General features: G+C 41.7%; 2 protein-coding genes across 5 annotated transcripts in view; one reads left to right on the top strand and one right to left on the bottom strand.

Annotated features, from left to right (window-relative positions):
- Positions 1–11,237, bottom strand: part of ALG5 (ALG5 dolichyl-phosphate beta-glucosyltransferase) — a 40,139-nt gene extending 28,902 nt beyond the window's left edge. The window contains exons 1-5 of one of the 2 annotated variants that reach the window (XM_057707457.1): positions 10,434–11,237; positions 7,996–8,136; positions 7,604–7,650; positions 6,373–6,441; positions 2,505–2,597 (exon numbers count right to left, since the gene is read on the bottom strand). In XM_057707457.1, coding sequence (XP_057563440.1) covers positions 2,505–2,597; positions 6,373–6,441; positions 7,604–7,650; positions 7,996–8,136; positions 10,434–10,506 — 423 coding nt within the window. In that variant the 5' untranslated portion in view covers positions 10,507–11,237. Of the gene's footprint in view, positions 1–2,504; positions 2,598–6,372; positions 6,442–7,603; positions 7,651–7,995; positions 8,168–10,433 lie in introns of both variants that reach the window. The other variant, XM_057707456.1, reaches the window with a different exon arrangement.
- A 597-nt stretch (positions 11,238–11,834) lies between these two features.
- Positions 11,835–17,806, top strand: EXOSC8 (exosome component 8). 3 transcript variants are annotated; one of them, XM_057707082.1, is made up of 10 exons: positions 11,835–12,872; positions 13,115–13,178; positions 13,966–14,039; positions 15,230–15,275; positions 16,001–16,106; positions 16,190–16,235; positions 16,436–16,532; positions 16,820–16,940; positions 17,169–17,340; positions 17,590–17,707. In XM_057707082.1, exons 1-9 carry the CDS (start codon positions 12,717–12,719, stop codon positions 17,302–17,304), a joined length of 846 nt encoding a protein of 281 aa, XP_057563065.1. In that variant the 5' UTR covers positions 11,835–12,716; the 3' UTR covers positions 17,305–17,340; positions 17,590–17,707. The 3 variants fall into 3 exon arrangements, with proteins under 3 accessions (XP_057563065.1, XP_057563064.1, XP_057563063.1); XM_057707081.1 differs by having other exon boundaries at positions 11,853–12,872; positions 17,169–17,248; positions 17,590–17,806; XM_057707080.1 differs by having other exon boundaries at positions 11,870–12,872; positions 17,169–17,275; positions 17,590–17,806.
- The last annotated feature ends 60 nt before the right edge of the window (positions 17,807–17,866 follow it).

Here is a 17,866-nt window from a genome sequence, read left to right as displayed (position 1 = left end):
TTGTGCACTCAGTCACACCCTCTCCCCTCTGACTGCTGTGATTTTTCTTCTTCCTCATGTGTCTCTTTTCCCCAAGGCTCGGTTCCTGGCTCTCCTTTCTTCTGCACCCTCTTCCTTGCCAATTCAATGGCATCAACTCTCAGCTGATACATGTGGATGACTCTCACACCCTCTCTACCAGGCTATCCTGGGTACCACTACTTGGCACCTCAAACTTGGTATGGCTCAAACTCAGCTAAACATATTGTCTCTTAAACCAGCTCCTCTGTCAGTGTTTCACTCCTTCTACTAATGACATCCTCCTCCTCTCAGGTAACCAAGGCCACGGGTAACATTCCTCTCTCCGATCACCTGACAATTCTACCTCATTTTGCATACCTCTCACATTTGTGTTCTCCTCTTCTTCTGTTGTGTCACCATTATAATCTAAATATTCATTGTACCCTGCCTGCACCACTGTGCTGGCTTCTGTCACTCTGTCAATGGTAAAAGTCTAACAGCCTCTAGTCTAAAGTCTGTGATCTGAACCCACCTAACCCTCTGGCCTATCTCTAAAGTCAAGCCCCACATACCACTGGCAGTTCCTTTGTGGTGCCTTTGTTCATGTTCTCCTCTGTGAACTCCCTGCCTTGACTTTTGCCTGGAGAATTCCTAACCCTCCTTCAAGACTCCATCCACAATTTATCCCCTGTGGGGAGTCTTTGCTGCTCCTCCCAGGTGGAAGGTGGTGCAAACATTCTGTACATACTTCTACTGGAGCATTTACAACACTAGTGAAGTGTGTGAACTAGTGAACACCTGATACCCTAAGGACAGGACAGGTACCTTTCATCATGGTGTCTCTAATGAGCTACCTGGCATGTAGTGGGCAACCAAATGTGGGTGCATTTAAAGCCCAAGATGATACTGCATCAATCCTATTTTCTTTCTCTCCTTTCTGCATATCCTGTGACCCTGTCAGAGCAAACTCACTGCTTCTAATGCATAGCCCCAGAGTTCCTACTTCTGTCTTTTCTTGCTCTGCTGACTGACACACTCTTCTCTCAAATCTTTCTCCACACAGGGTCAGAGAAGAGCATGGATTTCAGGGTTAAATTAACCCAATCAAAATCTTGACTTAACATCTATGTGACCTTGAGGAAGTCACGCTCTCTATCAATGCCTCAAGTTCCTCATCTATGTAATCAAAATAATAGGACGTAACTCACTGAGATGATGTGAGGAGGCTGAAATGTGATAATTATGTTGACGTGGTAAATTCGCTGTCTAGCGCAAAATAACCAGTCAGCAAGTGGAAGCCAGTGTTCACCACCGCTGGAGGCCTGGCTCCAGGGACATTTCCTTTGTGAAATTTGCTATCTTCCTCAGGTGCCTGAGGCTGCTAGTTACATAATACCCATCCTTTCCTTCTTCCTTACAAATGGAACCCTGATTTGGCCGAGAATGAACATGTCAGAGAAAACATTTCTCAGCCTTCCTTGGAAACAGGGGTGGCCCAGTGACACTGTTCTGGCCAGTTACTGGGTGGAGCTCCTGGGAAAGCTCCTTAGAATAGGCAAACTAACTTGCGTGCATGTTTTGCCCTCGGCCCTTCCCCTTCCTGTCTGGAATGTGGAGGTAATGGCTGGTGCTCCCAGAGTCCCCTTGTGGTCGGGGTGGGCAGGCAGAAGGGGGGGTGAAAAGGCAGGAGCCTGGGTTCCCAAGGACATGGAATTGTTGAATGAGCCCTGGAGTGCCTATATCTAGACTTCTTTGGGGGCCACAAAATAAATAAATCAACCTCTATGTCATTTAAGGGACTGTTGTTTGGATTTTCTTTCACATATCTGGGTTTTAGATATTTCTTTCAGTATATCTTGATTCTGATATGCCTTAGCTGAATGTAACCTCTTCTTTCCTGGAATTACTACTGCACTTCATCTGTGCCTCTCTTTTAAGTACAATCACCTTTTGTATTGGACTATAAATTGCATCAGGAGAGACCACGTCAGATTTATCTTTTTTTATTTGGGCTGCACCATGCGGCTTTTGGGGATCACTGTTCCCTGACCAGAGATCGAACCCCGTTGCCCTTGCAGTGGAAGTACGGAGTCCTAACCATTGGACCACCAAGGAAGTCCCAGATTTCTCTTAATTCACACTACTATGTTTTGCATAGCACCTTCATATAGATAAAACTCAAAACACAGAAGCATTTTGTAAACTGTAAAAACATCACATAATCTTATTATCTGGTAACTACATCAAAGATGGCAATGTTTTCAACTTCAAGGTACATATTTTCCTGAATCATCAGTATGTTGTAGCTATGGCAAGATATTTTTTTATTTGATCACAATATATATACATATACGTATGAAGTTACTATTAGAAGCAATTTACCACTGATTTGAAAGGCTGGTATTTAATGAGCCAGCTGTAGAATACACATGTACTATAATCTGCAAAAGAAGTTATTCAAAATACCTTTATATTCAGATAAAAATGTTGAAATTAGGTATTACCATCCTGATAGCTCCGCCTTTCCCACGATTCTTCACCAGTGTTATCACTCGTACTTTGTCACTTCCATATTTCTGGCAATATTTAAAAGCTACCTGTCAAATTATATAAAAGTCAGGACAAAATCAATTTGAATTTCAAGACAGTAATATAAACTGGGTTTCTGATTTTGGCTTAAACACTGCTATTCTAGTTGCCTCTCTTTGTGACTAGAGTATACCCACTGCAGATTGTGGTGGCCGAGAGGACTTGTTGAATTCCTGGTGCCAAGATCTGACAATGACCTACTTGGTCAAAGTCACAATTCACTTTCCTGCAGGGGAAACACCAGAACAGGCAGTGGCTGTCTCTTATTCTCTTGACTCCTCTGTCTAAGCGACCGAGCTGCTAGAAAAAATAAAGATAAAAGCCATGCGCTAATTGACTGGTACACATTTGTGACTGGGCTCCCAGTGCCGCCTGTCAGCAGCTGACCTGACTGCCCAGAGAAGCTGTCTGTAACCTAGACCATTTCCCCCAAATCTTCTCACTCCAATTCCTCGCTCTCAGCAGATAATCACACCACGACGTGTCCTCTTCTGAATCTGCCATCTCTTCCTCTCTGCTGGCTCCTCAGCCTCAAATATACTCAGAATTCCAGCATCTTAAGCATCTTCCTTTGACTTCACTATTATCTTACGCAACCGCCATTACTTTTGATCCATTATCAAAGTCACGAAACATGATCTGTATCTGCTGTCAACACCTCTCCGTCCTCGTTCAGGCTTCAAGCCATCGGGGTGTGGCTCATGCCCTCTGCTCTTCCACACGGCCCTCCGCAGGACCTCTTCATCAGCAGCTCCCTCGCCTTCCGACGCTCGTTTCCACAGGCAGGTGTGAAGTTATTCTCATCCGGTGTTTGCACTTCTATCAGGCCAGCTTCAGACTCCGCTCAAACAGCATTTTTTCTTCCTAGCTTCCATGCCCATCATCACCTTCCCCACAGAAAAAGGAAAGTATAATTCCAATAGTAAGTGTTCCTAACGCATTTTCCTGTTCAACTGTAACTTCTCTCATCTGTGGATCTTCCCCACTAGGAACAGGCTCAAGAGTCCGGGATGCTAGAAGCTTTACTTTGACTTGATTATTGTTTATAATCAAAGTCACAGAACAGTGATCTGTATTTGTTATCCACATCTCTGCACCAGTCACTTAGTAGTGAAATGTAGCCCCTCCCCACTCAGCTGTGAGCTCCTCAAAGACAAGGATTAATATTTTAGTACCTGACACATGGCCTGGAATTGATTAATCTCAGTGGGCAAGTGCAGCCACGGTCCTTCGTGCATACTCCTATTACAGGACTGTGGTGGCACCAATAGCTGCCTACCCAATAAACACCACCTCCTGCCTGCTCTTTTGGCCTCAATCTGTACAGTGGCAGTGTGTGCAGTCCTAGGAGATGAATCATGATTGGTCTAAATCCTCTTTGCTGCGTACTGATATTCCTGGCCCCTCTTGCAGCCAAGGGTGGCCATGTCACCAAAGTTCTGGCTTATGGCCTCCAGGGGAGGTCTGCTGGAGGGCAGGAGCTTCTGGTGAAGATTTTTATTCCTGGTTAAAAAAGGGGAGAGGCACACAAAGATAATTCTTAACCTCCTGGCTGTCTCTTACTGCTTCGAGATCAGTGATATTTGGAGCTATGCCCATCTGGTGATAGGGGAGTGTGTGAAAACGGAAAAGATGTGGATCCAGCCACGTGACACTCCAAATGCTGAGACGAGAATGTCCAGATTTCCTGGTGTATGAGATAATTAAACGCCTTCTATTACATAAGCTCCCCTCGTGAGACACTTTCTAACTGACGAAAATATCAAACACATTGTGCTCTGTACATCTGGAGCGTGTCTCCAGGATTAAATGTGAACTCCTGGAAGGCAGAGGCAGGTCTCCATCTTTGTATTTTAGCACCAGTCCTAGCCCTTGACTCATGTTAATGGCTCAAGAAATGTCTATTCAGAGAACATTTACTTGAGTTGCAGATGTTCGCTCTGAGGTGGCAGAAAGCTTGACAGTCATCACGAGACTTAAACCAGGAAGACGAAGTCACTGGACACGTAGCTGAGTGCACTGAAAGCACTTGACCAGGTGAGGATGAGGGTTCCTTCTAAAGGGCACGTGATCTGGCCTTGAAGGAAGCAAACACTGTTGAGGTCCACCTGCTTGGCCTACAAAGATACTGACGCTTCAGTGTGCCCTGCGGAACACTGCGGCACCTGACACTTGCTTACCTTTCTGGCATCCTATGTTATTTGAGGGTATAATAAATATCTCTGTACAACTGCAATGCTCTCTTATTCTGTACTTTGGCATAAAGTTTGCCTCCTTAGCTTAAAATTCCTTAAGAATAAGAACTATATCTAAATTTTTTTCTCATATCCCTCAGGGTGAAATGCATTATGAGAAGAGAATAAATACTCAACTTAGGGGAAAAGAGTTTCTTTTTCTTTTTTTAAATAAAAAATTCTATGAACAATGATTTCAAGTTTTCTGTTTCTCCCAACCTTGGGAACAAGTGAGAACCTCTCCCTCTCAGATCCTTCCAGAGAGCAGCCTGCCACTCAGGTGCCGAAGGGCCTCAAAGGAAATGCTCTTCAGGAAAAGCTGCTTCTTCTCAGCTGGGGTGAGGCTGCTCTGTCACCTCAGCGGCAGGCGCCCAATGCTGACTTTCTACGCCACTCCCTTCATATACTAATAAGCTGCTGGACAGCTTGTGTTCATCTTTCATGTCATATTATTCCAAGCGCAGCACCTGCTTTTCCTAACACAGACCCACCAATACTTTCTGGCCTCTATGCCTTTGTTAACACTTTAAAAAAAAAAAAATTGAATATACTATCCTCCATGTTCCTAGTCATAATCACCCTTAGAGGTTTAGTTCAAAAGTCACTTCTCTTTCTCTCAACTTCTTTTCAGCATCTTTCTCTTTGGCTCCATTTTCACCTGCATTACAGAAATTGGAGCCGTGTTGCCTGACTGTCCTGGGGGCTTCTTACACCAGGGGGCAGGTGTGTGTACCTGCACGGTCCAGACAGTGTCCAGCACTTCCTGCACAACTGGTAGTTAACAAGAATCATAACTGATGAACAATCAAGTGAATAGATGTTTCCCTGAATATTTATTTTAAGGGCTATTATGTTGCTATTTTAACAGGAATATTAATAGCACCAAAAGGGAATCTTTTATTATAGAAACATGAATCTCAAAGAAGAAAATGTAAAGCAGTCTTAATAACAAAAATACTTAGATTTTTGGAGAGTGATTTATCAGGATCACTGACAACATTAAATACATGTCCTTCTGCAAAGATTAACGCACCAGGGCCCAGGAGTTACAGGTCTAGGAAAGCAGGAAGGTGAGAGGAAAAGCCCTAAGATACTGTCACCCACCTGGGTCAATCTAGATGGGGGTGTGGGGTTTCCAAATGACATGCCCAATCCCCAGGGGCAGATATGAAGGCTTCTTCCTATTTGCATGACGGCTTTAGAAACGGTAAGTTAAGGTGGAGCATAAAGAAAAGAATTATGCTTAGAATAAAAGGAACCATAAATTGGTGGGCAAAGAGGGTTCCCCAGAGGCCAAGGTGAGCTGTTGTTACATGTACTCTTTCCCCATGTGGTGACCATCCACGCTTCCCTGGTCTCACGGAGCAGTGGAACAGCAGGTGTGTCTTCCAGCTTCCCATGTACGAAATCCCTCTGCTTTTTCTGCTACCCACGCATGTTAACTGCAGAGTATCTGGCATGGCTTTAGGGTTCTCTGACGAGTGGAAATATGATTTTTCATTTGCTGAATTATTCCATCTGTTGGCAATTCTAAAGCAAGTTTACTTACCTCTGAAGTCTGGTCTTTGCTGCCATCATCAACAACTATCACTTCATAAGTGAACGTAGGATCTTGTTTCTGCAAGAAGCAAAAATAAAATACCACCATTTGGCGTCACTGCCATCAAGAATTCTAATAAACTTGTAAAGAAGTTAAAAAACAACTGCTTTAGTGTTGATGTGTATAAATATGAATATAAGTGCACAAAGCACATGAAGTAAAAAGGCCAAGGACAGAAAAGAGGTGAGGGACTGGGTGGGAGTAGAGGGTGAACGCTGATCAAGTCTCCATGGGCCTCCTGCTCCTCCCTGGCTGCTTTGCACCTTGCTGGTGGTGGCCCTGAGCACTGCTAAAAGCTACGAGGTGCACGAGGAAAAGCCTATGAGGTCTGAAGTCAGAGGGTGCAAATTTCAAGTGGCTGCACCACTTCTTAGCTTTATCACCTAAAGCAAGTTAACATTTTGGGCCTGTTTTTCTCTTAAAAAACAAAAACAAAAACAAACAAAAAACCTAGTCTACATGGCTGGTGCAGATTGCATGTAATAGAAGAGGCAGAGGCCTCATGTAAGGGCTCAGTTCTCTTCCTCTCTTCTTTAATTTTTTTCTCTTTCTTTAATTTTCTTTTCTTTTCCCTTTACACAAAAAACCTTAAAACCAAAGTAAATCAAAACAAAGAATTTTTTAAAAAAGAACCAGCCTAAAAGCTTACTTATTTTCTTAAACTCTCCACAGAGAGTCCAATGGCAGCTGATTACAGAAGAGGGACACATGCTACTTTTCTTCTCTTTATGCGGAGAAAGCAGAGGAAAATAAGTGAGGGGGGACTCTTCAGAATAGTAAAGACATACAAGCTGACTTCACCCCAATGATAGCTCTTTTTCAAATAAACATGTTACTTAAAAAGTCATAAAAGCACAAATAGAGTTGTGCTGTCATACAAAGTCTGCAAACACTCTCTCTCGATTTTAAGTATATCATCAGGCAAGGGAGGATAAAAAGTGGGAGGGAGGGCACAGAAGAGAAATGTCAGCTTTCCTGTTTGTTCTGGAGGTAGCGTGCTAACTGTTGGGCTTGCCTGCAAATGGCGACGGGTGGCAATACACTGAGCACAGAGGTCAGGACCACAATGGCCCGAGCACGGCCAGCACTGCCTATCATAGTGGATCTAGCCTGGGATGCACAGCTGGGTGACCCACTCTAGTTTCAATTAGATATCATACTGGAAGAGAAAACACAATACCTGTCTCTCCTCTAGATAGCCCAGAGCTTCATCCATCATTACAGGCACTTAAAAGAAAAAAAAACATATTAAAAATGGCTTTTGAAAATGACTTACCCAGTCCCAGCACAGAGTTTACATATGGAAAAATCCTGAATAACCTAACAAGTCCCTCCTGGACTGTCTCCCAGTGGCCACTTGTCTGCTGTTCACCTACTGCTCATCACTCCTCTAGAACACTTCAGCCGTAGACTTGGCGCTGCTGCTAATACTTATTCTTTCTCTTCTGAACTACAACTGCCAACTGTGCACTCCTTACGGCACACAAGTAGCAACCCTCTGGCAAAGTCCGTACTTTAAGTTTCCTTTTCTTCCCAAATTACCCTTTACCAAAAAAATCAACTAGGGCTTACACCGTTTTTCTTCATTGTATGAAGGCACGACAACAGAAAGCTGTTTGGTAGGCGAGTCCCGTATGCTAGGTAAGGCTTCCCTCTGGCCTATGGCATTTAAGAAGAACTTCTCTTCTTCATGGCGATGAAGGTGTGGCATTTCTGTAGCAGTTATAAATGCAACAAAGGAAATCTAAAAGCAGATATGTTAATAAGAAATTGTGTTATGTTGACCTTTTTAAACATTTGTTACATTACACCATTTGCGTGATTTTTTCCCCCTGGGGTGAAATATTTTACTGGCTTAGTCCATTAACAATGGTCTGGACGTGACTTCAAAATTCAAACCAGTCAGTCCCCTGCTTGTGAACTCCTTATTTCTGGGTAACTGAATAGCCGAGGATGAAAATTTTTTTCATTATAAAATTACAGGTAATACACAAGAAAGGAATGATACAATTAGAATATTCCACTTTGCAATGTGCTATGAAATAATGGATTTAGGCAGTGATCGCCAATGACTGCTAAAACCATTAGGTCAATGACAAACTTCATAATCGGTGGGTCAAGCTAACAACTGAACCCATGAATCCCTCAACACGAGAGAAAATCAGACATTACAAGCCCCGATAAGACACAAAAGGAAGTAATCAGCATCACTCACATACTTGATTAAAACATTCAAACATGCATTTCCTCAAATCTCTAGATGTAACTAGCAGTTTACGGGAAATTCAGGGGACAGAGTAAGATGTTAAAAGTCATCTAAGGGATTCAATCACTAAAGTCCAGATTGTGAGAAATTCTACAGGGCAAATGATTGCTTATTAAAGACAAGAAAAAAAAAAAGGGAGAAGAAATTGTTGTAGTTTAAGACACTTGAGGCATTATCAATCAAGTTCTAAGTGGGTATGAATACTGAATGGAACAAACCAATTATACTAACACACACAAGAGGCATCTGAACTGATGGGGTATTTGAAATCATTGAACAATGTTAAACTTCAAAAAAAAACTGCAATAACCCTATGGTGGTTATATTTTAAAAAGGGGGTCCTAATTTCAGAGATAAATGCTTAAGATTTGCAGATAAAATGTTATCTCTTGGATTTGCTTTAAAATTAATTCAGAAAGGAAGTGGGGTGAGGAGACAGTGGGGAGATATATATTTAAAAAAAAAATGAAGTTCCACTAGTTGAGTGACATTTGCATACACAAGCTCATCTCTCCAACATCGGCTTCCTTGCCAAAGGAAGCTAATGGTAACATTTCTGTCAGCTGTCCTTTTAAAGATCAAATGAGATAATCCCTGTTGAATGCTGAATACAATACCCAACATGCTGTAAGAACTCAATAAATGGTAGCTCTTATAAACTACTTCCAGCGAATAGGATCAAATACTTCCAGTACAATCTCATAAGGTACACATTTAAATATGCACAACAGAGTCAGTACAAGGCAGTTTCAGTCTAGGATTCTATCAAGCTCTGCCCCACCCAAAACCTGAAACCTCCCCCAAGTCTCCATATACTATTAAGGGAAAGAGAGAACTCTTCTCTCACCCAGACACAAACACTAAAGAAGTCAGGATACGTCGATTTTTCTCCATCTAAACTACTTCTAAGCTGTAAATTCTGGCAAGGTGGCAAAGTGGTCTTCCTGGCAAGGCTACCTAGGCTGCTAACCTCAATGTCAAGGAAACGGAAGCCTCTCCATTTACTAACTAGACAGCAGGCCCATTCCAATTACAGGAGAGAAAGTTCACTTGGCAAATTTCCTATTACCGATGTTATACTATAGCAAGTGTTACAAAGTTTCTTTTTCCACAGTAAAAGCAAAGAAAATCAGAGTCTGAATTCTACTGTACTGTCTGATTTAGAGGCAGCAAACTTAGGGAGTTGAATTCTGGGACATAAACGACCGCCAGGCGTCTGGTTAAGACCAAGCCTTGTCTCTCTTGTTCTGTGTCCCTAGTGGGTCTTCCTGATCTGCTGACTTCTCCAATCTGTAACAGATGGCTCTTGTCAGTCTGTCCCCACTTTCTATTTACTTAACTGCATCAGGAAAGGCAGTGTCTAGAAAGCACACACTCTCTGGGGTCCAGAACTACAGCGACTGCAGACCCGGGAGGAAATCTTGGAGGTCGGGCTGAGAGAGGGCGGTTGGGCAGAGGGTCCGGAGACCAGGGGGCCGGGCCAGAGAAGACAGGGTGGGCATGTCCCAGTGAACACAAGTACTAGGTTCTGGGCAGGGAGATAGAGTTCCAAAATAAAAATAAAGAAGGAAGAAAGAGGGTGTGAAATTCACCCAGAGGCAATTCTGGGGTCAAGGCTTGGGGGAAGCATGGTGCAAGGGACACGTCGAAAAGCGGACAGCGCGGAGGAGAGGGTGCCTGGGGGCCGAGTCTCCAGGAGAGCAGTGAGCCCAGCCCCGCGTCTGTCCCCAACCCCTCTCCTCACCAGAATCAGAGCTGCGGCCGCCAGCGCCGCGCCGAGCACCGCCAGCTGCAGCAGAAGCGGAGCCATCCTCCATGCCCGGCCTCCGCCACCGCCGCCTGTCCTACCCCGCGTCTACACACACGCGGAAGTGCGACCGCGCAGCCCCGCCTCCCGCCCGCAGAGAGGCCGCGCCGGCCCGGCGCCCGGCGCCCACAGTGCCGCCGCGCGGCGAGGCGAAGAATAGGCAGCTGTGTGCGAGGCGCTCTTTCCGTGAACAGGGCAGGGTATCTGTTCCACAGCAGCAGGGTCGCCACAGTTAGCAAGTAAAAGTACAGGGCGCCCACTTGATCTGCATTTCAGATAGGCAAAGAATCACCTTTTATCAGCATCATTAAAATATAACTCACCACACAACCCGCCCGTTTAAGAGTGTTTGGTATATTAATTTTTTAAAATCGTGATGAAACATAAAATTTGCCATGCTGACCACTTTATGTATACACTACAGTGGCATTCAGTGTATTCACAACCTCCTGCAACCATCACCACTGCCTGTTTCGAAAACTTTCCCAGTTCTCCCCCACCTTCCCGTAACGACTAATAACGTGAACGATTTTGGGTGACCTCTTTGTTTATCTGACATTCGAATTGAATTGGTTGCCTTGTATTTTATCTGGCAATCCCATCTAGGAGGGAGGTGGAGGTCTAGAGTCACTACACAGTCTGCAACAAAAGCTTCTCTGGAGCCCGTTCCCGGCACCTGCAAAATGTAACCTGGTGCGGATAACCAGCGCACAGAAATTTTACGTAATTCTTCGGTGCTGGAGCAGGGAGGCTTTTACTTGGGAGAAGGCGAGCCTAAAAAAGGAGGCTGGAAAAGGACGCTGAAACACTGCAATAATACTCCACACTCAACACGTGATTCTTTGCTATAAGGTCGGTTTTCTCTGAAACTCTTGAGCTAACCAGAATATCTCGAAACAGGCACTCGTCGCTTCTCTAGTAGCCGATTCGTTAAAACACGTCAAAGGCAAAGAAACCTAGAGGGGCGTCCGGCTGAGGACGGTCGAAGCGAAGGTAAGAGGGAAACCACCCTCACCCCGCGCGCTCCGCCCGGCTCCACTTCTACCCTGCCTTCTAGAAATCAGGCAGCGGGAGAGGGGCGCAGGCATCAGTGTTGAAAGTGCTGAAGCGGCGCGGCAGCGCGGGCCGGAGGCGCGGGGATACCCAGGCGCAGGCGCAGGCGCGGGCGCGGGCGCAGGCGCAGACCCGCGGGCGGAAGATGGCGGCCGGGTTCAAGTGAGTGTGGCAGGCCGGCGGGCGCGGGTTTGTATCCTTGGGGGTTGGCGGCCACCTTTATCTCTTCCCTGGGATTTTTCTCACCGCGAGGCCACTCCACCTGCTTGCCACTCCTTTCCACCGCGGAAACAGGCGGCGGGCGGGAGGACTGGCGGTGGTCGTAGTGAAAGGAAGGGGCCGTCTGCTCCCCGGTGCGGCGGGCGATGGAAGGGACTGTGCTGAGCCCGGTACCCGCTGCAAGCGCTGTGACTTGGTGTGTAGAGGACGTGCAGCCCCAGGAGACGCAGTTGCAATCTTGTGAAAAGTGTTCTGTCAGAACCACGTGCCACCCTGCTCTCCCTCCCCCGTAGTTTACTTCTAAAAGCTTTGTGCTTCGTTCGGAAGGTTTTACTTAAGCGTTTTGGATGCCACTCTGGGGAAGCCTGTAGATTTTCGTTCTGAGTCCGGTTTTAAATGGGTAAAATAAATAGGATCCCATAGGAAACCTACTGTATTGAGGCAGTTATCTATATGTATAAACTCCAAGTTTATGATATGGTGAGATATGTATCTGTTTTAGAGTTAACGTTCTTAAGATCTAGGGGGGAGTTTAGTAACTAACTCCTGGAATTTTGAAGTAATTATGAGTCTTACACGTATCTTCGACACCTCTAAAGTAAAGACGAAAATATTTAATCTCTGGTTGAAGTCGCAGGTATGGCTAATATTATAATGGTTTATTGCCAAGTGTCGTAATTAAAGAATATGCTAAATTTCAGTCACGGGATAGTGAAAACAAATATGTAACTTTTTTTCCCCTGCTCATGAAGAGTCCATGCTTCAGAGTGAGAGTGATGTTATTTTCACACCTGGATTAATCCTCTTTTAAAGATGCCCTAGAGTTTTGGGCTTCGACCCTGTACTTGTTTAAAGCAGAATTAAGGACAGCCTTTGAGTGTGACTGTTATTGCAAAGGTATCTACTTTTTATAATTAGCAACATGTGGCAACATAAACATTAGAATTCATGAAAGAAACTTACAAATTTTGGAGATTTCTGCTCCATCACCACAGTATTAAGATTTTTGCCAGTTTCTGGATTTATACTGATTTACTGATTTATCTCATTTTTAACATATGTTTCAGAACTGTGGAACCTCTGGAGTATTACAGGAGATTTTTGGTAAGTAGAGGTGGTTATGCATATGTTGTACCCTTTGATAAGGATACCATGTGCTTTTTTCATAAATACAAATATCATTCATTACACTGCATATCTAAACTAACGTTACGTGACAATTATACCTCAGTTTTTAAAAGACAATTTTCAAGGAACTCAATTTGAATTAATGAGGTTTAGTGTGTTTTCCCTTGTGCGTGTAAAATATATGTGTAGATATAATCTACTTTCATATATTTATTTAGAAAGAGAACTGTCGTCCTGATGGAAGAGAACTTGGTGAATTCAGAACCACAACTGTCAACGTAGGTGAGGGTATTTTGAGTTCTAAAACAATGCTGAAGTTGCTTCTGTTCTGAAAATAGAATTTTCCTTTTTTTTTAATAGTAAATTTTTGTTTGTGAAGTTTTTTTTAAACTATCCTCTCCGTTGTTATGTTCATTTTAAATTTTAAAGTAATTGTAAACTGTTTTCCCCCTTTCCTCCCTTCAAAACTTCTGAGACGTGGTTTTCTTATATATCTTACATTTATTAAACCTTCTGTTGCAAACATGGAATTTTCCAATTTTACCTATATGACATTCCCAAGTTTTAGCCTCTGAGCCATTTAAACAGTATTTCAGACAAGTTCTGCCACGTCTAAGGGATTACAGTGATTTTGTGTCGAGAGATTTTAATCTTTATAACAGCCCTGTGATTGAACAACAAAGGATTAACTCAAATTCAAGGACAATGAATAATTCTTAAAATGGTATGGTTGACCCTTAAACAACGAGAGGGTTGGGGGCGCTGAGCCTCGCACAGTTGAAAATCTGAGTATAATTTTACGATTATGGATTGGTGCTCCATATCGGAGGTTCTGCATCCTCAGATTCAGCCAGCTGTGGATTGTGTAGTACTGTAGTAGTATTTATTGAAGATAATGCTTGTATAAGTGGACCTGTGCATTTCAAACCCATGTTGTTTAAGAGTCAACTAATTTTAAAAAGACTCAAGCAAGGAATGTTTTCATAAACAACTTAGATATGTAGCAAGATAAAATCATATGTAGAAGATGGAAAACACTTTAATTTTGTTTAAATACTTATCTTTTCAGGTTCAATTGGTACTGCAGATGGTTCTGCTCTAGTGAAGCTGGGAAATACTACAGTAATTTGTGGAATTAAAGCGGTAGGTTTACTGTATATATTACTAAGATTTGAGTTACTAAATTAGCTTCAATAGTTAATTGTAATATACATCTATAGTTCTACTGTTAAGCAATCAGGTGTCAGTTTTTTAGTATTTGTTTTCATTTCCCAAGTTTTCACCTTTGAGTTTTAGATAATACAACCCAAGTTTAATGACTCTTAATTACAATTTATGAACATTCACAAATATGTTGAAATGGAACAATTTAAAAAAACCCTCCCCACCTTTAATTTTTAAAGAATTTGGTTGTAATTTGAGAAATTAAGAGATTTTTGGTGACATTTTAATCTATTAATGGCATTTAATCAGTGTAAATGCATAGAAAATTGCTCAAAAGAGAAGCTTGAGGGAATAATAGCTGCTATTTACTGAGTACTTGCTATGCTCCAGGCACCTTATATTAGGTACTTTACAGAATTATCCAGTTTAATTCTCAGAAAAGTCATTTGAATTATATCTCTCTTCATTTCCTATTTTACATGACGACCAATAACTTGTCCAGGAACATAAGGCTCATAAATAGAACTTAGATATAACTGGCTCCAAGGTTACTTGAGATTCTTCCTCAATAAAGGTAGGGTGATATTTAACAAGACTTGAGCACTTATTCCTTGCCAGGTTTTATGCTAGGGACGAACTAACATTGTCTCATTTGACCCTTATTAACAGCCCCTGAAGGTAGGCCCTGTTAACTTCCCACTTTTCAAACGAGGCAGTTGAATGGTGAGAGCATTCAATAACTGGCCCAAAGTCTCTTGGCCGAAAAGTGTGGTTTCTGAATCAGGTCAGTGATTCCAGGGCTTCTGCTCTTGGCCACTATACCATCAAATCCTAAATCTGGCTGTGTCAGTATCACCTGGGGTTTAAATTCAGATTTTTAGCTACTAAGTGGAAGAGGGGTGGAGCAGAAATCTAATTCAGGAGCCCCAAGTAATTTTGATGAGTTGCACGGCAGTCAGCTGTGCTACACTGCTTTCTTGCCTTGCAGAGCTAGTGAGGAGTGGTGCCAGTGTCCCTACAGCTCCTGACACACCTTCCCAAGCACAGTAGATGCTCATGATGTAGTTAACGAGCTAAGGTGGTCTTTGGTAGAGCTTTCCATAACTGACTGCTGTCTTCACAATTTTTTAGTAGCTTCTTTCATAGGAAACATTTGTTTGCTTCCATAGGAATTTGGAGCACCACCAACAGATGCCCCTGATAAAGGATATGTTGGTAAGTTAAATGGTTTTCTAATTTTAATATAAATACTTTGACAGTTAATACTGTTATTCTAGTTAAATCTTAGTAGGTGAGTTAAAGTTATTCATAAGCGTCAAACATCCCTGAAAAGTTTTATGTGTACATATCAATGTTAGAAGATGGCATAATAGCAAGATACAGAATTTTGTAAATACTGTTATCAAACTTGCTTGATCAGTTTGTTTATACAGATGTCATCAACTAAGAAAATAGACTCTTAGGCAAAGGGCTGTAATTGCAAACTTTTCTGTTTCCATAAAGACTTTTCCTTTATACCACGTGATTTTTTTTCCCCCTTAACTGGAACCATCTTTTTTTTTATGGTAGGAACCAACATTTTAAAAATGCAGAACATTTTAAAAATGCAGAACAGTTGGTATGATTAGAGGGGCTATCTACTGTCACAAATTGGGGTATTTTAAAAGAAACATAGAAACTTTCGTGAATGATTTAGGATTGAGGCCTTAAATAGATTTTGGGGGGGGGGTGCGGTATTTGTGTGGGAAAAAGTCGGAAAATGTAAATTTTATCTAAGCCTAAGATTCTCACAAAGATGCGAAGGAATATAACTGATGTGTTACAATGCTTTCCACTTGGAAAGCTTATCCATGGCTACAGTTCCTTTGCAGTGGATTGATAACACCTTTAAAACTAAACCAGAGGTGAAATTTGGTTCATAGCCACAGTGTTTCTTTCAGTTCCTAATGTGGATCTATCACCTCTGTGTTCCTGGAGATTTCGGTCTGGACCTCCTGGAGAAGAGGCCCAAGTGGCCAGCCAGTTCATTGCAGATGTCATTGAAAAGTAAGATTGTGATAAAATTTGACTATCATTCATTTTAGAGTTTTTGAACTTTTATTTACTGTGCTCTTTGTCTTTAAATCAAGCTCACAGATAATTCATAAAGAGGACTTATGCATCTGTCCAGGAAAGGTAAGAGGAATAAAGCAGCTATGAGTTTTTATCAATTCTGAAATGAGTTTCGTGGGGGAAATTTATTTATTTTTTAAGTTTTTGAGCCTTGAGGATTATCTTGATTGTCTAACCAAGGGTGTGGTTTGTAAGTAGAAACAAATACCATGTTATACCAATCAGAAGGTTTTAATTTCCACTTTGTGTAAACTCTGTTTTAGCTTGCTTGGGTTCTATACTGTGATCTCATTTGCCTCAACCATGATGGAAACATTTTGGATGCTTGTACCTTTGCTTTGTTAGCAGCTTTAAAAAATGGTAAGCACCTTAATAAAAGGGAATATTCCAACTTGTGTGTCAGAATGTTCTGTTTTGGTAAAATTTCTCAAATTTTTAAAGGTTTTTGTTAAGATTTACCTATCATTCATGTGTTTCTAAATTAAAAACATCTATATCTACCATATTTGCCTTAATTGCTCTAATATATTATTTTAAAATAATACTTTTGGACAAGTTAAACAGAGAAAAGTGAATTAATGAAGCATAGAATGCCCTTTTCTTTCACTAGCGTGAGAGACTAACTTTACATATTTGCCTTTTTCTAGTACAGTTGCCTGAAGTTACTATAAATGAAGAAACTGCTTTAGCAGAAGTTAATTTAAAGAAAAAAAGTTATTTGAATATTAGAACTCACCCAGTTGCAACTTCCTTTGCTGTGTTTGATGAGTAAGTTAATCAAATGTATTAAAAGGTTGTATATTTAATTGAAGGGAGGGCAAAGATTCTTATAAGTAGTAGAATTTCAGGTTGCTGTTAACTTTTCTGGTTTCTACCAGTTCTGTCTAGCTCCATACCTAGGCTAAAATGCAGGTAGTGAGTTTAATTTGTACTTTTTTCTAAAATAAAATTTGTCCCATCGGTTGATAATTTATACCTTTTTTATTTTAAAAATAGCACTCTGCTTATAGTTGACCCTACTGAAGAGGAGGAACATCTGGCAACTGGAACCTTAACAGTAGTAATGGATGAGGAAGGCAAGCTATGTTGTCTTCATAAACCAGGCACGCACTTGCTTCCACTGCAGTACTAAACACGTAGATGAAAACTCAGCATGGGTGGGCCAAATGTAATGTGGGTCGTTTTATTGTTTTACCTAATATAAATTTACAATCGTTTCTTTAATTCAGATGCCTTGCATTTTTTATATTGTACATCAGTGGTTCTTAACCTTGAGGAGGTCTTGTTAAAACATTAATAACCTGTAAACCTTGAGACCATACCACTGGTTTATATTATTCAGTTTTTTTGTTTTATATTAATAACTTGACATGATGTAGATCATGTAAAAATAAGTGTTGGCGTAATAATTTTTCAGGTGGAAGTGGACTGACTGGAGCTAAACTTCAAGACTGTATGAGCCGAGCAGTTACAAGACACAAAGAAGTAAAAAAACTGATGGATGAAGTATTGAAGAGTATGAAACCCAAATAAACCACCACCACATTTTCAAAACAGATTTGTAAAAACTGTATTTGTTACACTGTGCACAAACCTTTTATACTAAATAAATATCAAACTACATTCTTCTGAAAGATGTTTCTAGTATTTCTTAGGTCACTTCTGTATTATATACAGTGAAACCATTTTTTAAA

Source organism: Hippopotamus amphibius, chromosome 14 (genome assembly GCF_030028045.1).
Source record: "Hippopotamus amphibius kiboko isolate mHipAmp2 chromosome 14, mHipAmp2.hap2, whole genome shotgun sequence".
Classification (NCBI taxonomy): domain Eukaryota; kingdom Metazoa; phylum Chordata; class Mammalia; order Artiodactyla; family Hippopotamidae; genus Hippopotamus; species Hippopotamus amphibius.
This window is presented reverse-complemented; position numbering and strand designations above follow the sequence as displayed.